Source organism: Helicoverpa armigera, chromosome 5 (assembly GCF_030705265.1).
Source record: "Helicoverpa armigera isolate CAAS_96S chromosome 5, ASM3070526v1, whole genome shotgun sequence".
NCBI lineage: Eukaryota > Metazoa > Arthropoda > Insecta > Lepidoptera > Noctuidae > Helicoverpa > Helicoverpa armigera.
The window spans coordinates 7,200,800-7,226,566 of NC_087124.1; the positions used below are offsets into that span (position 1 = coordinate 7,200,800).

General features: G+C 37.7%; 1 protein-coding gene across 18 annotated transcripts; it reads left to right on the plus strand.

The window, feature by feature from the left end:
- Positions 1-1,521: 1,521 nt before the first annotated feature.
- On the plus strand, positions 1,522-25,578 carry LOC110384402 (potassium voltage-gated channel unc-103). 18 transcript variants are annotated; one of them, XM_049842359.2, is made up of 19 exons: positions 1,522-1,664; positions 2,290-2,548; positions 15,885-15,971; positions 16,286-16,433; positions 16,700-16,881; positions 17,847-17,867; positions 20,021-20,175; positions 20,384-20,497; positions 20,567-20,688; positions 20,973-21,091; positions 21,304-21,494; positions 21,847-21,989; positions 22,433-22,626; positions 22,953-23,081; positions 23,233-23,377; positions 24,103-24,180; positions 24,605-25,002; positions 25,084-25,335; positions 25,411-25,578. In XM_049842359.2, exons 2-19 carry the CDS (start codon positions 2,483-2,485, stop codon positions 25,576-25,578), a joined length of 2,712 nt encoding a protein of 903 aa, XP_049698316.1. In that variant the 5' UTR covers positions 1,522-1,664; positions 2,290-2,482. The 18 variants fall into 18 exon arrangements, with proteins under 18 accessions (XP_049698316.1, XP_049698317.1, XP_049698318.1 ...); XM_049842360.2 differs by having other exon boundaries at positions 1,530-2,011; XM_049842361.2 differs by having other exon boundaries at positions 1,530-1,857.
- The last annotated feature ends 189 nt before the right edge of the window (positions 25,579-25,767 follow it).

Consider the following 25,767-nt stretch of genomic DNA (forward strand, 5'->3'; position numbering starts at 1 on the left):
TATAAATCACATTTTGCTATGTAATGCTAGGCCCACTGTTCCACCCACTTAATGCATAATAGTTCTAATCGGATTATATCCAATGTTTTATTTTGTTTGTACCTACGGCATGATGTAATCGTACAATAACGATATGATAACATTTATAATATTCATTGTGCAATTGAAAAATACCTACTACTTATAACATAATTACTATAAATGTAAAAGCTAAGGAAGATGAATCGAGGATTTTTAATTACTTTCTCTTTAACCAGGAAATGCCGGAACTAATTTTATAATTTACTTGTTACACAGACCCTCCTCAAATTCATAATATTTTGGATCTTGAATAAATGTTACCGCTTCGCTGGCTAGATCTATCTCTATAATAAAGTAATAATAATTTGTTGCGGATGAAAGCAGAGACAAACACAGGTGTGCCAATTTTTTAATCATTATCTGATTATCAAAATATATTGCCTAATGTATTACCATCACGTGATTTTAATGTGTTCAATATCCATTGATTAAAATCAAATAGAAAAAAGGTTTTAGGTACCTATAGGTACATTATAGGTATATTTCATTATATTTTCAGAATTTGAACCCATGATTTCATAGGTAAGCTTATATTATTATAAGAAATACATCGTTATCTGAAGTTGCCAAACTGGCATAGGTCTTCTAAAACGTTTAGTTGTCTTCACGTGGCTCGGGAATTTATCTTAGTATGTTTTCAAAGAAAATATCACAGGAACTGTATAAATGTATAATGTTTATACGATTCCGCGTGAACAATTCCCTTTATCGTAATAAAGTCTAAATATACGACCCATTTCGGTATTACTAGGTATATATACACTAGGAAATGTTAGAATAATTTCCAGTAAATTTTTGATTGTTATTATCCAAGGAAAAGGCCAAAATGTTTTTTCATGGCTTCTAAAATCTAAAAACTTCTTATGAATACTTTTTAAAGATTTGAAGAGACGCGTCAAAAACTTATGTTTATTTACTTTTTACTTGCACGATAACTGAATATTTCTGAAGAATTCTGTAAAAAAAAACTTTATCCTGTTCATGTGTCTTATCTGGTCGCTACACTTAAAATACCAGCACTCCGGCACAGTTAAGTACTTACCTACGTAGCAAAGAAACTCACAAAAGATTTGCTTAAAAAGAACTTCTTCACTACAAACTACCTACCGACATAGTTTGACTGTGCTAAGTTTGTATAGCCGATTGAGAAAGAGGTCAAACAGCAATACATTCATTGAAAAAAATATCAATAAAGAAGAACCGAAAAAAGTCGGCATGATATCGCGGGGTCAATCAAGCTAGTCATTGTTTTCCATTTAACACAAATGTTCAACATCCGTCCATCATTGACCTAATAAATCCTTTTAGTGGAGAAAATATAATGTGGGGCAAGGTCGTCTGTCAATAATAAAGGATGGTGCGTATCGGTGGTATGGTGGTCGGCGATGGCGAGCGCAGAGTGCGGGTATGCGGCGCTGGGCCGCCGCCGTCACCGCAGTATGACGCGGCCCGCGAGTCGCCCGCCCGCGCCCGAGCGCACGCCGCCAGCCCCGGACGCTCTCGACAAACTGCATATACTACTCAACATATATCATGTGTCCTAAAACAATCGTGCCTTGCTATTTAAACATTAAAATCGTTAGGTAATTCTTTTATGTACCTATCGATGCGAAAACTTTTCCTAAAAGTGAATGTTCATCAGTGGAGTTTCAAAGACTAATCGAATTATAAACTTGAACTGAAATATTGCAAACTGTCCTAAAACATCATAAATCGCTATCGGATTTTTTTTATCGAAGTGATTTGACGAACAAAGAAATGTGTTTACAAAGAAAAGTAACGTAGCAACGGATGTCATATTAATATCAGTACAATTATGTAACGTCTTTAATTAATTCAGCATGGCGTATTATTTAAAAAACAGTTGGCGCATTCGTTAAGAAAAATACGATATAATTTAAATAGTTCATGTGTGGCCGGCAAACTAAATGTAGGTTACGAACTACTATAATTAATGATTCAATAGTTTAACTAGTTTGTTTTATGACAGATTGTGAAATAAACATTTAGTAATATATAATATTACAAATGAAATTCGTACTTGTACATATTAACATAATTAAATTACTAAGTACGTTAAACATATGTAGTAACTTGTTATTGAAACATATTAATACATGTCAGTTCAAAGTAAGCATGTTCTTAAAAGAAGTTAAAGAACACCAGAAACGTAATTAATCATAAAATCCATTGACATTCGCATTCCAGGTCCAATGATATGCATATTGCCATATCGTAATAAACAAAAGAATATCACATAAATACTAAACTAATATAAACGTAAGCCATGTTAATAATGACAATGTGTAATTTAATATCACTGAACATATGTAAATATAGTAGTAAATGAGGACAAATAGTGTTAAAGTTATTGTTAAAAACACGACGATCAGTTGTGGTCATGGAAAACGGTGCCTTAAAATATGGGAGCAACAACAACAATAACGAGGTCGTCGAAGAGAAGGTGGTGAGTACTTCGTTACTGCAGCCTGCAGCCTCTCCAGACACACTGTTCACATGACACGATACCTCTCATTAGTCGCCCCAACCTCACCTGGCGTTATCCCATTCACATACACTTTTACATATCTAAGACCCACAGAAAAGACTATTTGTACATAAATATTATAACATTAAATCATATAGTAATATGTACCTACATATTTTATGTAAACAATTTAAAACTTATCCATACGAGTATTCTCTCTTTGATTTCTAATCATAGGATCACACTACCATTTACTTATCGTGTGTAACTTGAGTACAAATAAATATTAAACGTCGTACGTATACAAAGCGATATTAAGTTATATGTCACAGTACTAACACCATAATCCACTTAGCACTCAACTTATTTGGCCTGAAAACGTTGTATTCTATGTATATAGAACATATTATTATATACTCCATTCATAGTATTAGGCAAATTACAGGTATTTATTACACGGGAACGTTTAAGTGTTAATATAATAGTTTTTAAGCCTATGCCATCACACTACCACGATTAGAAAAGGACGATTAAACAAAAAAACTAAATTGAAACACTGAAAAGCAGTAATTTTAGCAACTTAACGTAACAACTATAATTTTAAAATTGTTAACTTTTAAATCGTTTTGTACAAATATGTGTAATTACTGTTCAAGGCTGATTTTGCTTTGTTTATATAATTACTGTCAATTAAGTTTGGACTAGGACTACATGTTTAAAACAAATGTTGTTTAAAATCGAATAACAACAAATAAAGCGTGCATGTCACGCGAGATTGTTGCGTGTAGCTGTCGTATGAAAGTTTATACTGAGATAAAGCTAAAATACAACAATTGTAATAAATAAATTACTATGAATGCGAGTTTACTACGCTGCTACGCACGTAGCGTTGCGCCTACGACCGTAGTAACGGGTAAGCCTACGAAAGCTAGTTGTAGTGCTGAGCAGAATTACGCTTATTGCGTTTGAACGTAATATGAAATTATTGGAGAAATTACTTACGTTGATTTTTAGTCAATTATTAATGAATCATTATCATATTTTTTCAAAGAACCTATTGTTTGCGTACATTCTTTACGACTTGATTTTCACTGAACAAAATAGGTAATATGTACGTTGATAAAAAGTCTAATAAACACCAAAATGGAAAAAGATTAATTTTATTAATAACAAAATTAACTAAAATTTTTAAATATTATGAAACAAAAAGTACTCCGTGATAAATATATTCTTGATATCAATTCATCAACACCTAACATTCATTAAACTATTTGAACTCTTGTACTACCAGTTCAGAAACATTTCATAAAAAGTGAAATTTAAAAACGGAATCGCATTACAGCTGTCGCGCGGGACTAACCGTGGCTGATGCATTTACTATCTAGTGGTACCTCTCCGCTCATTCACTTAGTATGGCAGACAACTATGCATTTTTCTATCAAAATGTGTCACAGTAATGTGTCTCGGATAAAATGCTGATATAAAATAAGTACCTATTACAAATTCTTGATATTAATTGTAATTAATATCAAGTCTTAAATATAATTCTATCAAATACATTTATTATCAGGTACCTATTCCGTAGAGAAATACCAATTACATATTAAAAAATAAATAAAATTCATTTATTTCAGGTAAGAAACCCATAGTAACAAGAGATTACAGAAAATATTATAAGAAATAAATTATTACAGAATTAAATATAGAATTATGTAAATAATATGATTGACTTTTTGCCTTATAAACTTTAATAAAATAGACGAGTAAATAGTGATTAAAGGTAACTTATTAAATACCTGCTGAGATTGTAGATTATCAGCATAAGCAAGAGTATGTTTTCTCCATAGAAACGTAATTAAACGGTCAACATGAAGTTTTTACTTCTATTTGATGAGTAAGGTTTAATTTTCAATTACTTAAACCTTAAATGCATACAAGAAATGTTTTTCATGAATATTGAATGTGCGAATTTGTCACTAAGATCTATGATCTTATTCAGTGATGATAACTAACCAAAAACTTTATTTCAATTTGTGCAGAGGAAAAGAAATAGACAGTAAATTCGTTTTATTTTAAAATTATATTGTAGCAATTAAAAGTAAAATGGTGATACTATATCTTTTCAGTCAGTATGTTTCATTTAGAGGATCAACCAAAAAGTATGGAAGCGAAAGATTTTAATACCCCTGTTACGAATATAGTTTTATGTACCGGTTAGGATTATGACATTTTACCGTCGGGCCCTCGGAGGAACGGCTATAAAGTTTAAGACTTTGACAACGACTGCTTGTAACATAAATATTATGCGATAGTCCGCTAACGTACAAAAGGATACAAATGTAAAAAATACATAGGTATACTTTAAATTACACCTACTACATGTATCGATTTGCCCATTAATTAGAGAGTATGTCCTAAGTTTGTCCTTATTCCTCCACTATCAAGACTCAACCAATGCGTCCTTAAATCTGTTCAATGAATGTGTAAGAAAGACATAAAGTACCTACAGAGTTTATTTCGTAAGCTTTGACTTATAACGTCAGAGCACTTGATATCTTCCGTATGAAACCATTGTGCTACTTTTAATGAATTAGTTCTATAAAACTGTAAATAGACTAAAAAATTCTACGAAAATGCAACTGAATGTGTGGTGCATATTTAGTATTCCATTTCGATGTGTATGAATGTAGGTATACTATTGTTCCCACAGACTAGTGGCACGTACGCATAACTTTTTAAACAATACCGTATAAACGGCCATCGAGTTTCATACAATAATAAACATGATAGCTGTATTGTTCTGCTAGTGCCATTGAAACCATTGGAATTGACCATTGAGCCGTTTATCCTAAAATATCATACTTTTTAATAACTATCCTTTTATGTTCTTTATGAAGGAACTACACATTTGCTATGTAAAGAAAACAATACGCATAATTAACAATCACTGCTATTATGTTGAGAAAAAAAGGTATTATGTACCAAGTTTTTGGTGGTTAACAAAAATTTTATTAGCATGAGGAAAGAAGGTATTAGCGACTTAAAGTTTTGAGCGATTCTTAATTTCAAGGCTCTTTTATAAAAAACAAGAAGGCTTAGCGCATATTCCCCGTAACTTCGTTTTATTTATACGGAAGCACTTCATTACAGTTAGTTAAGCAGTTGGGTCGTGATAATACGACGCTTAATTTTTAAGGTTAATCAAAAAATTATGAACTTTATACTTACTACGCGATAAGAATAAGATGGCAGTATACTAAAGTTTAATAGTATCTTAGTAGAAGCGATCTGAAAATTCCTGTTATACAATACACTTTACTGACTCTATCGTTTACAATATTAGTCAACCTAAATACATGTCATGTACCAATACATGTACTAGGACCTTAAATCACCTATCACATTCATAAAATTGACTGGTTCGCGACATCCTAATAGAATATACATCAAAACTTACGTTCTGCCAGCAAAGTTCAGAAGTTTGCCTACTTTAGTTTCAGTATGTATTTTCAAAAATAGATTATCCATACAGATTTTCTGATGTGCAACAAATATTTTCGTGCTTATTTCTTTTGCGAACCTTGCGAGTTTTAAATATATTTTTTCAATATCCTAGTTCCTATTATAGCAACGGTTATAACTAACCGTCGTATAGAAGACAGTATTGCAAATCAGAAACATAGCCATTTTAATTTGCTACAACAGATGAATGAGATTCGTTGGTTGGGGCAAATATAAATTTTATTATCTTTGATTCTACCTTTGATTCCTCACAGGTAAGCAACTAAACTAGTAAATGTAGCCAAATTATAACATAATTATATACGAGTAATTTATATTGTCTAGGGAGAGATAACCCTTATCAGAATTCAAATACGGGTAATTATGGAAGAAAACTCTGCCCTTAAAGAGGGTTTTTACTATCTTCATTTTATAGTAAAATAACTATTTGTGAGTTTAAGAAAACTACTGATGCATTAACCGAAATTCTTCAAGTAACCATAAACCTAAAGAGACGTCATTGCGGAGTTAAAAAAATACTTTTGTCCGGATTATAGGCCATACCACAACAATTCATAAAAAACCAGTGCCTATAGCAAAGGCAAGCAAAATAGCTAATGTACAGCGTATCGATCCATCTATTTACGACCAAATGCGCCTTCGAGTCACGTTGCTAAGATATCGTGCCGTCAAAATAGTTTATCAATAATAAACAAACTGTTGTAGAGGCATTGTCAGCAACGTGTCAAATTCAGAACGTTAAATTCTGTTCCATATTGCGCGCCTGTCGAGATATACTGGGCACTCTGTACAAACAGTCAGTTATGAGGATTATTTCTACACTTTAGTGTATACTTAGCAACAAGACAAGTAGTTTGAGTAGGTTTACTTGGCTTTCAAGTTTGAGGTGATGTGAAAATTGAGCAATAGCAAACATATAACCTAAGCTTATACTTCATATTGAAGGTAATTTTGATTGATTGCTAGAGTTGCAATATTGGTGTAGCCTGTTTATACAAATGTGGTTTACAGGTTTCATCAATCTTTTTATTGTGAGATTAGTGTTATACAAAACACACAAAAAGCGCTGACCAAAGTCTCACGACTTCAAATAATAAACGTTAAAGCTAACGTTAAGATGACAAACAAACACATAAGGAATAATTCATAACATATAGTAAATTACTTCCTCTTAACTTAATCGAAACGTATCCATTATGGCTAAGTAACTTGCAAACTATAAAAGCATACTTAAATACTGCTTATAGGCAAGTGCATGTAAAGGCCATAAATGTGTGATAGTTGAAAAATTAAATCACAACATCAATCAACTTTATGCGAACCATGTGCGATGGAAGGGCCAAAGCAATTTTAAATACGTTTTGATAAATCGCCACCATTGTATGCACTGTAACAAACCTTTTTTTTTAATACCCTACAAATATTGTAAATGCGAAAGTAACTCTGTCTGTCTGTCTGTCTGTTACGCTTTCAAGTCTAAACCACTGAACTGACTTAAAAAAAATGGTACAGAGATAGAGTTGACCTTGAGAAAGAACATAGGATAGTTTTTATCCCGGACTTTTGAAGAATTCTCTTGGAAACGCAATATAACCTAACTCTACGCGGGCGAAGCCGCGGGCAGAAGCGATTCTTATATAACGTGAGGAAAGTATTCACCTCATCGCGCAAAGCTGTAACTCCTGGTTATTGCAGCTGTAACTTGAGGATCACGTCCAGTCGGGACGTGCTCGACGTGTTATGACGTGCATCCCTAATTCAGTAATGAAGTTGAAAACTTTCATGTTTTACACGATTTTCTTATGATATAGGTAAATTATGTATATTTAACGATTTATGTATCCTCGCTAAATATTTATCACTTAGGTAGGTATTGATAAGTAGTTAACACATTTTTAAAATCTTTTTCTATAAGAAACCATTTATGTAAACAAATACTCGGTAGCAGAAAAGAAACAGCCTTATTAATACTGATTTGTTTTAGAGTGCTTTCAGTATCTAAATAGTTGACAATCAAACCGCTATAAACTGGTTTATCCTCAACATCAAAACCCTATGTTATACACTTGACTTCATTAATATTGACCACCACAAAAAGTTACCAGGATTAATTTGACTACTTAAAAATATTTAATTTAGTTAATTACCACCTCTTCCATACTCATCCGGCCTCTTATTAATCAGCGAGGAGTAAGCAAGAATCATGAAGAAATTCTCGCGAAACCATTGTTCCACAAGGATTTATATTTTTTCTTAAAAAATTCCAAAATAAAAAGATGATTAAAAAAAGTTTTTTTACGGGTGTCATAGTTGCAATGAGCATCAGCCACTGTTAACTTGCAAGCTACCTATATATAAAAGCTAAAATATATTTTTACAATAATATTAATGTCAATCAAATGTTGTTCATGTATACTTTATTTTCTTACTCTCGCATCGTTACATTAATGGTCAATGCTCCCGTTGAGGGTACAATGTTTTTGTTATAATTATGTAATGTATCTCACCCCAAAAAAAAAACTAGATACGAATTAATAATACTTCATTAGTAATTGTATCCGATATCCACGAAAGGGTTTTACCCAAATAATTCTGAATGGAAGTCTTTCTGTAATCCCCGTTTAATTAAACGTTATCCGAGGATAACTCCATGTAGGTATAATGATATACTCTAGCTAGACTTATGATGGAAATAGAAACGTGTGCGAGCGTCAGGTATTCATGCATAAATTGAATTCCATCTAGTCGTATTCATACTGCGTTCAGACGACGTACTCTGCACTTAATTATACATATTTCATTTTAACTGATGATATTCAGATACTGGGAGGTAGCAGTCTAGTCGCAGGCATCATATTGGATTCGTTAAATGGCCTGAATTCCTGAAATAGCTCGTTTATGTTCTAGATTCCTCCATCCGAAAGCGCTGCAACTATTCATCTCGATTATTTGTTAAGTTGAGACATGCCATAGTTGGACGACAATTGTAATAATGGCCAACCGGGACTGTATATCAGTAATGAGCTGACAAAACTATTTCTATCATCATAGTTCGTAACTCTAACCGTAGCCCGGAGGACAATGTACGTCTGTACTTCATAATGTAAGTTTGGAGTTGTGTCGCTTGTGATGCATTCAGCTCTAAAGTATCTACGCGTCAACTGTAGCACACACAAGACATGCTACGAATTTTGTTCAACATCGGGATGAATTAATTTCCTTCTAATTAGTTTCAGCTTTACGTGCATTATGTGGTCTGGGTATTTGGTAGTCCCTTATATTTTACGTATAACTTTAAGATGAATTGTCAAAATTGTTACTTGCGTTGCGTAGTCGAATGATATTGGTCAGGATACCTACCCAGCAAACTAAGTACAGTAATTATTCAAAAAATCTTAACATTACCAGAAAAAAAATCAGCGTCTGTCTCGTTAATGAAAACAATTCTATCACGAATTTCAACAGCTGAACTAATATTAAACAGCCGCCTACTAACCAATCATAATATATTCATACTGCTGTTTATTTATTTGTCTAATAAAGTTTATTTATTATTATTTACACTCTACAATCCTGCGACTCACAAAACAAGCTTTATGTTTTCATAAGTTAACAGCCGCGAAGCCACATCGAGTTCCCACGCTGAAAATCTGAAAGGTTAGTTACGCAATAGTGTGAAGGAGTTATACCAGCTATGCCTACGTGGCTGGTGGTATAGGCACCTATCTTTTGTGTATCGGCCAGTCCTTGAACTATCGCGTGCTAATCACCGCCGCCGAGGCCGGTTCGCAGCCCTTACCAATCTAACCCATCTTCCCCGTCACGCAGTTAAATCGTATACTTACATAGATTATTGCACCACTTTCACTGAAAACGGAGAAAGTTACTTTATATGCAACCGACCTTTCGGCATAGCTTTCTTGAATATTAATTTTTTTAGAGATAAATGATATGTATGAATCGTTGAACCTTTCATGTCAACATTTCTCATTATAGTAAATGATGAACCGATACAGCCATGGTCATCTTCTAGGTATCTGCTATGTGCTGCTAAATATGCTTCCCAAAGAGACATAGCCTATGTTATTTCCAGCACACTTGCTGAAAGTTCTGTTAGTCTAGAAATGATCAGTGATAGTAAGTTACATTTTATTGACACCACCGAAGAATGCCAATAACTAAAATCCAATAACACCATGCTCAAGCTCGGTATCGATCGATGCACCCATTGTTATCCAAGTACTCTTCCAACTTGAAGTCCTCAATAAAATAGTACCTAAATCAACTACCTAACAAAACGTAATCCTTTCTTGGCCATCGGATATACATTAAATCGAGACGCGTAGCTATTACAGATTGCTTTTACCAACACTGTGAGAATTCATATAAGCTGCGTGTTTGTGGTCACCAAAATTTGCCTCACACCCGTGCCTCACACTTATTCAAGCTACGTGAGTAAAATGCAATCTGTAGGTATATTGCTATGTCCACTATGTTTGCAACACAATGATAGCAATTCGATAGATGAATATTGGCCCTTTTCCTTAGACCGGATCGGCTGCCTAGACTGGCTGAGGGGTATTTTATACAAAAATTGCAAACAAAACATAACACAAAGGAAGGAACAATTAGAACATTAAAATAAAAAAGAAGAAAAAGAATGAGGTTTTTTAAATAGAAAGATGGCATTTCTGACCTCCACAATTCTGACTGCTTAGGTAAGACTTAAAATATCAGATACATAGGTAAACTTCTTTGTTAAATTCATAGGTACCTATAACCTTCCTCTGTCTGTAAACAATGTTTTCTTTGTCTTGTAAAGGTCATTAGCGTTGATCAGAGGGAGAGCAAATGGTAAACAATCTCAGGAAAATCTTTGTCTGATATCTTAATGATAACAGGAACGAAGATCAATTGTCATTCTTATCGAGATATTTCAAATCCACCGAATTCGACACGAATAATAATCGAAGCGCGACAACTTTCCCGGATTAATAGGTTCCGATAAAATAAATTTATATTAAGTATCAATAACAACGTAACGAAATGTACGCCTAAAGTGAATTAAATTATTTGTTGGTAGTGTGTCACCTCTAGGGGCCTTAGTATCGACGAGTGGGAGCCCGCAGGCCGCAGCATGCTCGCAGCGACACGGCGACACCGTGTGTTTCAGCTGAAATATTCGATGGCAGAAGGGGAGGTTGTGCGAGGTCACGCCTGTGCTCGGCCGTCTCCGGCCGCGTCCGCCGGCGCTCGGCCCGCGCACCGGCGACGCGCGCACAGCGACCTCTTGCGTGCGCCGATACAGTGCCCCATCGAGTTTACGTCCAGCGACCACGCTGCGGACTCTGCCGCTTCTCACACTGCCATCGAATTGTTATCTTAATATCGTTCCTAGGCGACTAGCCTTTAGCGAACGACCGCCGCGAATCATTGCTAAAACGTAAATTTACAACACGACACACCGAAAATAACGCATATCTCACAAAACGGGCCATTCGTGCTGTAAACGAGTCGAGCGCTTAATCGATCGACTGCATTAAAAAGTAAAAATTATTATTATCGTTTTGCAGTCGACCTTTGCGGATTTTGTTGCGCTGCGATAGGTGTTTTTTAGTTAAGTTTTACACAAATAGCTGAAGTGGTCTAATATTGCTTAGGCTTATTGACTAGTCCATAATATCGAGTGTGGTGCCGTCCTGTGCTTAGTCTCAGTGAACAGTGCGTCAAAATTGTCGAGGTGTTTTTCTTCCTTCGTTTGGTTGCCAGCTTAGCGTTATATATTCTTTCGGTTGGTTCTTGCTTTCTTTTGATATTCTTGTGGGGAAAAACGCGATCCATGCTTGGAGTTATGACTACCATGGTATGGTTTCCTTTGTCTAAGTTATTTATCTACTTTTTCTCTTCTTAGTAAAAGAAGGTAGTTCACATACATTATCACATTAAATTGATGCTTTTAGACTTAACGAATGTTACAACATTTTATGAAAGACCATCGAACCATCCTTCTTTCATAATTTCTTGTAGGGTTTGTTGGTTCTGACTGAGTAGTTTATATCTAGCCATTATCTAGTTATTTTGTATGTTATTTAGTCGTTACACAGTATTTCTATAATAAAGCCGTGCTTCTCGCTTTGGAAGCTTCAGTGTAACGTGAGTTACAAACGCTATATTGTACCTGTCTTTATTCATGGTATGGCGGCGATTCTATTGTAAAACTATGCAGAGCATGCAGCCCCTCCCTCGTCTCTTGGTATCTGGAAGGGTTCCCTGGGGCACAGTTCAGGCTTGACTTGCGCTACATACTATATCCATCTAAACTCGCATTGTTGGTGTACTGCACAGCTTTGATTCATTTGTAGCCACATCAGTTCGTCTTGCTACTGGACACTATTACATAACGATATATACTGACATTTTCTGAAACAGAATTTTGGATCAAAACAGTAACAATGTCAGCTGCAGAGAAGTTGTTTCGCTTCTATCTCCATTAATTTCATAACACCGAACAGTTATGATTCATAATTATATCCCTTAAATACAATACATACAAATATATAACACAAGCATGTATTTACTAAATAACCACGGCTTATAATAAACACCAGTAGGCATCACGTCATATTATGACAAAATGTTCGATTTATCCGTCACGTACGTTTGCGCCGTCAAAACGTAACGTTATTGAAATATTTGTGGACTTCATAGAAGCTTATACATGCTTATAATTTAGTAATATTGTCATTAAAGTGTGATTATACAACACAATTGGCAAGTTGATTACCTTAGTTAAGTTATAGTTACAACGAAGTGACGATGTTTAGTACTTAATAAACAAAGTGCTTTCATAATTTATGAATTATGTATGTGTTATCGCGGTTCCTCTGAGAACATAGTTAATATTATATATGGTTCAAGTCCGCAGCTCGTCTCTTGGGCCTCGTAAAACCAGTTTACGTAATATCGCACTCAATTTTAAACATCTCTTAACACTGCGTGACGGTCTTAGCTTTTGTCTATGCGAAATCTGATTCAAGCCCTGCCAGTTAAAATCATTCAAACTGAGAGCTTCTTTTTAATAATTAGACATTGACTATTATTTTAACGATTAACTTTTGAAAATAAATTGTACATGAAATTACAAAGCCCGTTCTTGGATTTCAGCTAGTGGCTAGGATTTTAGTAGAGGAAATATTGATTAAGCATATCTGCTACGATTTTACTTCATCAAAAAAGTATTTAGGAAGACAAAGGATGATTTAGGAAAACATTTCAAAATCCGTCTCATAAATATTAGCAATACGTATTCATGAGCTTTGCTAATGCCAGCCGCGCAGCTTTCCTAGTCCTACTCGTTACAGTGAATCATCATGTCACACAGTCCACACAGAGCCTACTCTAAGTAGCAAACAAACATACAGAACTAAAGTACCTATTATAATACAAAATTGGCTAAAGTACAAGTTTGTATAACTGCGGAGATCACAATGCTAGCAGCCTGGTTTAACAAGACGTTTCATTCGATACTCGTATTGTATTGTCGTTCAATGTCAGTTTCCTCGTGTCCGTCATTATTCTCGAGCTCCGACAACGGAGCGAAACGTCTTGCGCACATTGAACATGTGCATAAAAAGATGAAAAGAACCGCCTCCCCATTGACACAGTGTCTTGAATGAGGCCCGGCCTCGTTCTCCGCTTTCAGGCGCTCGTAGCTGTATGCCTATTAGACGTGCTCTATACACTTGAACTACTGTCTTAGCCGACATTTGTGGAAACTTAAGCTGGTGCTTCAAAGTACTTATACGATATAGTTGCGTTTCCTTTGTCCATTCTATGTCCATACCGCTGATATAACAATATACAAAACCATACCATCGTAAACTATCGTCATTACTACCATGCAAAACTGATTTATCTTACTAATACATAAATACGATTACCGGATTAGAAGAGAACGAGGGTTCAGAAGTGTACGTGGGGATAAATCGATCATCTATGCAAAATACGGCAATCGCACTCCTCGAGTCGGCGACGGCGTTCGAGCGCGCCGTCCTGGAATGTGAGCACCTGGAGGCGTCGGAGCACGGCGGGTTCCGGTGAGGACGTTGGCGCGGCAGCGGCATGGAGGAGCGCGGGCCGCCGGACGTGCCGTTGATCGTGTCGCCGCCGTGCGCCGGCGCCGGCGGCGCGGCGCTCACCACCTCGCGGCGCGCCGCCTCCGCGCGCGGCTCTCGCGACGACCCGCCGCCCTCCACATGGCGCTCCTCGGTGCGTGTGCGTGACACCGGTTTCCGTGGCTCACGCAAGAGTGTCGTTCGCCTCGAACCGCCCTGTAATGGCCTCAACGGGTTGCCCGCCATCGGCAAGGAGGTAATTCATTTATCTCTTTGCCAGATATTGTGTTACGACGAGTGATTACTAAATGCCATTTTCAGAAATTTGATAACAACAGATCTTTCTTAACTTTTCTTCAAAAGAAGTTGTTACAGAGCATAGTTCAAATTATCACTTATATACTTAAAATATTAGTTCAACAAAAATGGTTATATTTTCTGTGAAAGATGTGCTAAAACATTGAAGGGAAAATCATAATTATACTTTTTTAATAGGGCTAATGAAGTGTAAAATTGCCGATCAATTGCTAATGTATAACCTGGTAAAACACTCTTGTACAAAGAGCTTACTGAATATGCACCAATCCCAAAACTCCTAAATTTGAAATAAAAGTAGATTTTTTTCTTTTAAAACTAGCTTTATTAAAAAGGAGATATCAAGGTGTGTACATCTTAAAATATTTTTGTAAATCCGGTAAACTCTCGATAGCATCACGCTACTTTACGTATCATAGATCTACAATAATTATTTTATTATAAAGTTAAAAGTATATTGAACTGTCCAAACACCGGGAAAATAGAGAACAACCACAAATAGTCACTAGTCTGCAACATACACACACCAATACCTCATCCATTATTTTCTAGTTAAGACTCCTAGCTTTTGGGAATGGATTTTGTTTCTGAATCGTTACCTCATTTCATCGGGAATGCCTTCGCTGACGTAATAATGCATCCAACTTACCTTAAATATACTTAAACATACTTGTAGTATGGTGTAGTACTTGTTACAGTAGTTTTAAATTATATATGTAGGTACGTACACATAGCATAATTTTGTGTAAACAATATTTCGTTTCCATTAGGTATCGAGACCTGTAGAGTCCATATAAATATTTGATGCGCTACAGCTACGTGAAAATTTTAGTTTCGTCATAAATCTCTGAATAGTGTTGAAGAAGTTAATAATCATAATAGGCTCCAACCTTTAGTTACATTTGAGGAATTTATAGTAAACAGGAGGATTGCCTTAGTTTCAGTAGTCACAATCAATTATATCATTTGATTTTTACTGTCCATAACTCCATGCCTTGTGAGACAGCGTAAAATATAAAAAATATTGTTAAAAAGGTGCAAACCGAATCAAAGAAAGTCTGAACAAAATCGTGTGACAATTCGGGCATAAACTTAGAGAATGATGTATTAATATTTATGAATGTAGAGATTTATTTATGAATTTACATTAAGAAGGAAAATGAAGACATCAAACCGAGCGGCAGCCTTGACTCTTCTTCTCAGGCCTGAAAACACATCGGGCTGGATTTTTTTTTACTAAAGATTAAAAACAAAATGGTCGCTCACACATACATGAACCGAGTTTACAGTTTGGTCATATATGCCAGTTGACATTTACATGACTTGTAGGTTCACGTAAAGAATGGTGACGTCGTTGTTCGCAGGTACTGTCTCTGGGCGCGACGGGCGGCCACAAGGGAACCACGCAGCCTTCTCACCCCTGCACTATTCTCCACCATTCTCCTTACAAGGTAACACTCGCCTCTATGTAAATCTATGCATACGAATAACATAGTATATGTTAATAACAGTGGTTACTTTATTTTTTCACTTACTTTAATGTCTCTACACAAATTGTAGGCAATTATTTGGCTACGATGTAACATTTAAATTGTTCGTATTGTAGTTTGCACATAAGAAAAGTATAAGTTATGTTCGTCGCATTGACCTCGCTCTAAAACCCGACACAGTCGACACGCAACACGCTACAATTCCGAATAGTTTGTTGTAAAATATTTAAATTGAGCGCTGAATTCTACTAAATTTGCACGAATTTATATTACAGGCCGCTTGGGATTGGTTGATCCTAATATTGGTGATATACACGGCGATATTTACTCCTTACGTGGCCGCCTTTCAACTAAATGAGCCCGACTTCGACAAACGTTCCCGCAGCTTCGGCGAAGACCCCATAGTTGTCATCGACATGATCGGTAATAATGATACTGATTTTATAGGTTACAATCTACCTTACCGTACCTTTGATTTCTCTTTTTTGGTGGCTATACTAAAGTGGATGAACATAGCTAAAAACAATGTTTGACACATTCACATCAAATTCTAATCGTTGTTCGTGTCTCATTCAAATAAAGTACTACAATTGCACACTGTATGATTATATATCATGCGACGTATTTACATACCTGAATAAATGTAAATTATGACAATAAAACCTAACAATGAACGTTTTGTTTTCCAGTGGACGTAACCTTCATAATAGACATCCTGATAAACTTCCGCACCACGTATGTTAACGTAGCCGACGAAGTGGAGTCGGACCCTGCTAAGATCGCCATGCACTACTTACGGGGCTGGTTCCTTATCGACCTCGTCGCAGCCATCCCGTTCGATCTCCTGCTCTTCGGCACCGACACCGACGAAGTGAGCTGCTTTACCCACCTACATACACAACATTATTGGTTTCATTTCACATACGATACCTACACAAAATTAAATTTAGAATTAGACAACAAAAGGAATGGCTGAATAGAAGACAAAAACACCAACGGCCTTACCGTGATTCGCAAACTCGTATCTATCGATAGTCGCGGCTCACTCGCCAAACAACGAGAATCGATTCAAATCGTTTTTGGAGCGTGAACGAAGTAAGTTTGCATTTCACGGTGGATATCCAGACGATCAGTTGTCCGAAACAGTGTCACAGTCCTAGGAATCCCGAACTTAATGCAATGAGAGTTCACAAAACATCAATGCAGCTCAACTCGTATATTATAAGAAAATAACACAGTGGTCACAACTGGAGGCCATACAGTACAACAAGATTAGGGTGGCGAAGCACGATACATTCCGCATTGTGAAGGGTCATAAGAATATGAAAGCGAACTAGGTCAAGTTAGGGTTGCACGATAAACATTTCAAGACGAAACAATAAGTACTTAGACATTATTTGAGCAGTCAAAGCTTATTTTGTTCGGGATGAACGGTTCTTTCGGACAAATGAAGTTTGGTTATTTTCTAGCGAATCACGTAGTTGTGGAATGCAGTCAATGCAACTGTCACTATCGATTAGGTTACCACAGCCGATCATTAAAAGATCCCACTTTATATATATTGAATCAAGTACATAGCTATTTTTGTAAATTATTTTAAAAACAATCAAACTGTGTAAAACCGACTAAAATCATTTATCATCCAGTATGTTTTGTTCGTAAGCAGAGTTGATTTGTGATTTTATTTTGATTTTGAACAAGTACTTATTACCTGTTGATTTTGTTGACGATTAGCAACCTATCGTGATTTATTTTATCATTTGTCAAATAGTCACGTTGTGGAGAATGCCCGAAGGTGGGTGCGTATTGAATTTGTAATACCATTTCTTGTTACAGCAGGGGCTGGAAAGTGATGAGGTATACCATCTTTGTGAACTATTTTTATGTTGCTGCCACTCAATTTTATTATATTTTTAGTTGACATATTTTATTCATTAATTTCCACTAGCCATTTTGAATCCACTAAGTGAATGCGTTAATGGAAGATATGGACGCTTCCCATGAGCAAAATGTCAATCATTACTTGTCGTACACCGATCCCGACATGTACCGAAGCTCACTAGTTGTGTCATGAGCTTGTGCCGCAGGATAGCGACTACCAACATGGCTAGATCCGACCGGGACCTCGCTCTGCGTAGCGTTTCTTTGATTCATGTGACAATATACGTAACGCTCGTGCTCGCTCCTGGCAACTGAATCCTAGCTTCAACGAGCCGAGTTCGTGTAGCATTATAACATGGTGGAGTTAGTTGCGTATGAGTAACAGAAAAAGATTCATATTTTATTTATATTTGAGCATAATACTTTAGCTTTCTTAGCACGTACGACTTAAACAGTATACTTAGATTTGTAATGCATATTTACTTGCATAACTGACATAGTTGACAAACTTATTTATACGTACTGTCTAGTACCACTAACTAGATTTACTAAAATAGTTTAACGAATGGAATTACAATAGAAGCCATGAAGTAGGTGAATAGTTAGAAGTTGGAAAGGAGTAATAAATACATAATTGTCATGCGGGTTTGATTTCATCGCGATAATACATCGGTGGAACATTTTCATTGGCTTTTCTTAGTAAAAGTACGTACAAGAGTCACGATATGCACAGAGCTTGGTAGCAATTACGCTCACACTTCCCAGACTTTATGTACCGATCAATAAATCGCCTTTATTCACGACAAGAAGCACCAAGTTATAGTGTCAGTCCCGAACTTACATAACTACTTGAAGCACCCACCTTACATCAAGCAATATATCAATATATTGATGTACTATACTGTATCCGCCACTGATCTGTATACCCACTTTGATTTATTTGCTCATCGTAATTTGTGTTTGTTAATATTTACCAATTGGTTTAAATGAACATCTACATTGTTATTTATTTTTCTTACATACATAAGGATTACCTATTTTATTTTTAAATTTCAATAAATTGTTTTGAAACGATTTTATTTATTTTGTTTTCCTTTTTTTCCAAATCCAAACCTAATAAAACTAAATCAAATCTAAAACTACCCGCAGTGCACGGTTCAAACTGAGAACCCATGAGAGATGGGCGGTACGTTTCAAAACTTATAATTTGAGTCACTGAAAGTCATCGACAACCGGCATCAGCTTCACAGACAATGCTTCCCATGATAAATACAGCACAGAATGACCACACGTGTGAATTATTAAACCAACTAACATTAGGTATTACTTAAATAATTATCATTTAAACAACAATCTAAACTTGCCTCAAATCCATGTGTGTTTTCAATATCCAGTCACCGAATAAAAGTTTCGAATAAGAATTTAAATTAATTGCATCTACATAAATAAGTTGTTTTCTAAATTGATTTATAGCATTATCTTAATAAGTAATTAAGTTGAAAGTAGACGTTACTGTGTAGGTAACTTATTATGTATCTTATATTTAATATTATACCTTTTTACTGTGGTACATAATCTTACATTCGTCGAAAAAAGTTGATAATTTTAGGTAAGTCCTCAAAATCTCTAAGCAGGTTGAATCTAAAACTTTTTGCCAAGCGTTTTTAAAATGCACCGAGTTTTTATAAGAATTACTAATCTTTGTATATATTTCAAATTATTGTACTCGCTTAAAATGTTAAAGTCACACGAGCATACATTCACAATTGAACAACATGGTTGTAGGCACTATGATCAGTAACTGTAGAGGGACTATGTAATTGACAATGAAGTAAAACCAGTAATCAAACAGTATTGTGCACCGCATTATGTACGAAGCCAGCTAATTTTATAGTTTTAAAACAATCGCTTTTAATTCTGCAAACTACATACATATAATATCTAAGTTTGAGCTCAGCAGCATTCATCGGCCAGTTTTGCTTTGTTAGCGTGGTTTTCGCTGCGAGGCCTCGTTGATGCTATTTAGTTTTAAGCGAACGTTTCATATAACGCTTGAGTTGGGTTTGCGGCTAAGTTGCGTTGCACCAGCGGCTGAGGAACGTTCTGAGGTGTGGTTGTGGTGCTTGCAGACCACGACCCTCATCGGTCTGCTGAAGACGGCGCGACTGCTGAGGCTCGTGCGCGTCGCACGCAAAATTGACCGATACTCCGAATACGGCACCGCTGTACTGCTTCTACTTATGGCCACTTTTGTCCTTATCGCTCATTGGTTGGCCTGCTTATGGTGAGTTGTAACATTACCCCGAAAATTATCTTGTTCTTTATTATGATTAAGTTAAATTTAATGTATATGTCTATACACTACTTACTAATACACACACGCAATACTTGACATTTTATTATACGAAGCTCGGTCAAACAAATCCACAGCGCAGCGGTATTAATTATAATTAACTAGTACTAAGTACTATAGCAGACACTTATATTCTCAGGTACGCTATCGGCAGTTGGGAACGGCCTCAGCTTCACGCGCCCATAGGATGGCTGGACGCACTCGCTAACGATGTCCAAGCTTCCTATGACAACTCCACCGGTCCATCTATGAGGTAATACATACCAATAATCTTCACAATAATCTATGAGGACGTTCAATAACATAAACTGTTGTATTTCAGGTCTAGATATATAACCGCTTTATATTTCACGTGCACGTCGCTTACAAGCGTTGGTTTTGGAAATGTTGCGCCGAACACTGATATGGAGAAAGGGTTCACGATATTTGTTATGCTAGTTGGATGTAAGTACTACTCAATTAATAAGTTATTGTTATATTTATTGGCAAGGTGAGGTGATATCTCAGCCATCTAAAATTTTGGATCCACTTTCTTTCTTTGAACGTTCTAAACTGACATGTTCAAAAGTTACTTTTTGAAAGTTCTCTAATAGAACAGTCACTATGATAAGGAACCAATATATTAAATAACTCTTTTTTATATAAAATACTTTCTTATTTAAAGTTATTAATAACATGAAAATTAGAAAAAAATTAAGCATTGCTTCATAAGTATTTTCTCGTTCCAGCTCTTATGTATGCCAGTATCTTCGGTAATGTATCGGCCATTATCCAAAGATTATATTCGGGAACGGCTCGTTATCATACACAGATATTGAGAGTGCGGGAATTTATTCGGTTTCACCAGGTAAGAGAGTCTATTTTATCTGAGATAATATAAGCTATGCAACTCTTTGCTTTTATGAAATGGACAGGCACATATGAAAACACATTAAAGCAGTAAAATTGAAACACAATCTTGATTATCAAGTATTCCAAATTCAAATTATATCTTTTGGTAAAGCATTGTTTTTCCCTCTACAATAATTTAGTTTGAATGCCTAATTTGCCGTATTTCAGATAACGAACCCCTTAAGACAAAGACTGGAGGAATATTTCCAACACGCTTGGAGTTACACGAACGGAATCGATACGTCCAGCTTACTCAAAGGATTCCCGGAGTGCCTCCAAGCAGACATCTGTCTTCATCTCAACAGAAACTTACTCGCTAATTGCTCAGCTTTTGATGGTGCTAGTCCAGGTTGCTTAAGGTAAATGCCGTTTAATTCGCAAAATACTTATTATTTGAACTGATATCTCCACTGCCTCAATCAAAGATATACATACTTTTCTCTTAGAAGTACAGATATGTCAAGAGAGCAAATGAAATCAAACGCTTCCAATTTTCAATTATTTTCAACAGGCTTCCCAAAAAGGAAGAGGTTTTAAATTCATCGGGATATTAGAGGCACTGCTTTTATTTAATGTCATTATCTTTACACATCAATTTTAATTCTGTCTCGCGGAATTATCGCTACATACTTTTTCCTAACATTTTATGTCATGGATTTTCGCAAAGTAAGTCCTGATTCTGAGGACTTTGCACTATGTTTCTTTGTCCAGAGCCCTATCGCTGAGGTTCAAGACGACGCACGCGCCGCCCGGCGAGACGCTGGTGCATCGCGGAGACGTTCTCACCTCCCTCTACTTCATATCCAGAGGCTCTATAGAAATACTGAAGGATGATATTGTTATGGCTATATTAGGTAAGTTGACAAACAAACAATACCAAACTCCTATCAGAAAGGAAACAGACAAGTTTACTAATGATGTGTCCGAGAAATAAAAAATAAGGAACAATGTACAGCCAGAACTAAATCATATAAAATTTGAGTAGACATTGAGCAGACACCAAGCCTGGCATAATAAGCCCCGACCTACAGCCAGTTAGCATAGAACTGTATTTAATACGAACACAATAATTCTTCGACTTCGCATTTCAGGGACAATTTAGAAGATTACTAAATGCACCTTCATTTATTTATTTAAAGAAACATAAATCTATATCTGCGTTAAAGAAACTTAAAACTAATAACGGCCGTCGAAAAATTGGTCCGCATCGCTGTCACCCGGCAATGTACCCAATAAGCTGGCGGTATTGCCACGTTGGATGTCAATGCTTAAACGTAACACAATTGTATTCGTGTAGGTAAGGATGACATATTCGGCGAGAACCCGTGCATATACGGCACGGTGGGGCGCAGCAACTGCCGCGTGCGCGCGCTCACCTACTGCGACCTGCACCGCGTGCACCGCGACGACCTGCTCGACGTGCTCGACTTCTACCCCGAGTTCCGCTCCTCCTTCGTCAATAACCTCGAAATTACATACAACATGAGAGACGTGAGTACCGCCCCAAGTTTTCATAGAAGAGTTTCAGAAATATATCCAAATATTTTGAATCAGTTAGTTCTCGATACTAAATCAAAAGTCAATCGTGAATAATGGAAAACCAACATTCAAACAAATATTGATAAAGCTAAACTAATCTCTTCAAAAAAATTCATATACATAAGGACAAAAAATACTCCCATACAAATGTAGCAATTCCAGCTACGAGTCTACGAGCGTAGCACGCCTACGACGGCGTAGACCTTCGTAGCCAAAGATTTTTTTTATGAAATCCATTAAGTATATTCTAATCAATGTGCTATTTTTGATCCTTGCAGGAAGAACTAGGAGGTATCGAACCAAAACGTCGCATGCGCTACGAGAACCCTTGTGACGCGCGTTTGCTACGGGAAGCCTACGCGCGAACTACGCGCCGGCCGCACACTGAAACCTTTGCTGAGAAAGTGGTGAGGGCGCATTTAATATCTAACACGTGTCTTTGTAGACTATACATATTCAAAAAATATCGTAGCAAATGAATTACTACTACCTACTAACATTGTAAATGGAAAAATAAGATGTTCCTCAAAAGACATAACTTTGTCGTTCTGATTTCAGGACTCACAATGCAGCGACGACGACACCGAGTCTCCTGCGAGCCGCGGCATCCTGGAGTTCTCGGCGGACAAGGCGGGCCAGGACGTCACCCCCCTCAACTTCAACTTCAGCAAGCAGCGCTCCACCACGCTCAACTCCATCACCGGTAAGTCCATACTCACGCCGATGGAATGAACCGACTTTTTTTAAATATTCTGACCGTACGCCACAATCGCCCGTGCGCAAAGTTCTGTTCTAAAGTCACTGACTCCACGGGTGGCATGTCGTGGCAATCCTTCCTCTCTATTCATAGAGTAGATGTCCTACACATAGTAAATGGATGACCGATATGCATTTCCCTCCGCCATGTTTAAGTCTCTTCTTTAATCTAATACCTTGATAATGCGTTACGATTTCGATTTTTTATTTTTATTTTATTCGGTTAGGGAATATTTTTGCCTTGGGGAAGTTATATTTTAATAATTTAAATCACTTATTTATATTTTGCAAAAAGTTTTCATATGTTCGTTCTACAAATTTTTGTGCACAGTTCGTACTTTAATTGTTTTTTAACTTTTTGCAAAATTAATACAAATTTTAAACTAAAAAGAAAAAACAATGTTTTATAATCAATCAATTTGGACTCAATGTATAAAAAGGAATCTGATATATTTTTTAAAATAATAGCGACTAATAAAATTTGATTTAATTAGGGCAGCATGTGTTACGCTTGTTTCCTTATTTATTTATATTGGTATTGAGTGGTGACGTGGGAGGGGATGCGGTGTGGCTAACACTTGTAGTATCGGCACGTATCTCAAGCCGCGTCTCCCGCACACCCCGCACCCCCGGTACCGCCCGCCCCGCTCTGAGCGCGGCCCTTGTGTGCAGGCATGCTAGCGCAACTTAAACGGAGCTTCCCAGACCTCTACCATCATAAAACACATCAGCCACTGCACAACAAGTACTGTAAGTATGCATATTATACTACTTTATAGTGCATGTATCAACATTCAGCAATGGTTTATAAATACAATTAGTTACATTCATAAACTGGTTGATCGGTTTCCATGTAAAATATTCATCTGTAAGATATGGGCACGTAACCGGCAACCAGAGCTGACGCGTTTAAATTCAGTAATAATTAATTTCTTAAACATATTTGTCATAACACAACAACAGGAGATATAATTTCAATAGTAATTATAAGCTTAACATCAAACTATGTACATAAATGTAAAGGCAATTAGAAATATAATTCAGCCTTCTATCTAGCCTTAAACTCATTTCTCATACCCACTAGGGAAGTAACTAAACACATTCATCGAATAACGTTATGCCCGGAGACAGAAATACATAAATATGAATTCCTATACACGTGTCTAATTTCCAGCCCAATCCACGCCTCAAACGTATAGAAGTCGTGCGGGGGTACGACGGCAGTCGTCTGTGGGCCCACTGAACGACACGTCGCCGCTGACGGGGTGCGCCACGGCGGGCGAGCCGGCCGTGAGCACGCCGGCGCACAGCGCCACGCTGCCCGTGTCCAGCCTCAGCACCAACCCCAGCTCGTACTACACCAACGCGTCGCCGTCGCCGCCCGCCGCGCCCGCGCACCAGCACGTGTCGTGCGACGACATCCTGGCGCCCAGCGCGCCCGCCGCCGCGCGCACGCCGTCCTGCCGCTCCGCGCCGCACTCCGCCGTCAACCTGCACCAGCCCGCCTGCTCCGGCCGCCCAGCCGCGCTCGCTCTGTCTCACGACAAGGCACAAAATGCTGCAACCGCACAGGTCCGTCACAAACACAACTTTTGAAAACAAACAATCTAATGGTTATTATGTTCGTCTCAACTAAAACTACCTGGGTTACAGGATACTATGTCACCACAGTACCAAAACGTAGGAGCCGCTGCGACAGCAGCTTCGGTGGCGACCGTACTTACAAGACTGGAAGAGTTAAGTCGTCGTGTAGCCGTACTTGAGACCGGACTCACAGCAGACGTGCGTCGTATCCTGCAGTTACTGCAGGCGCGTGAGGGCACGGCACACCACAATGCGCAGCCAGCGCACACCCCGTCTACAGTGCTGCCCAAAGCCTCACTCTCGGTGCCTCAGACGAATGAGGTAATACTTGCACTGTGCAAAAATCCCTGAACGTCAGTTAAATGATCCGACAATAACATTTAGTTCTGTTACCAGTGGGAGTGGAACTGGAACGGAGAGCGGGAGCGCGAGCGCGGCGGGCGGTACGGACGCAGCGAGCGCGGCGACCGCACGCCGGGCGTGCAGCGCTCGGCGTCGGAGCCGCACGCGCCGCTGCCGCCGGCCCTGCCGCCGCCGCCGCACTCGCACTCGTTCTACAGGTAGTGTGAGGCGGGCGAGACGAGCGCTCCCCGCTCCCGGCCGTCGACGCGCTCGCTCGCCGAGTCGGCGTCGTGCGGCTCGCTGGCGGGCTCGCCGGGCGCGGAGGCGGCCGCGCCCGGCGGCACGCGCCCGTCCCTGCCGCGCGCGCGCTTCCACTTCTGCCGGCGCATCGCGCGCTGCCGGCACGACGAC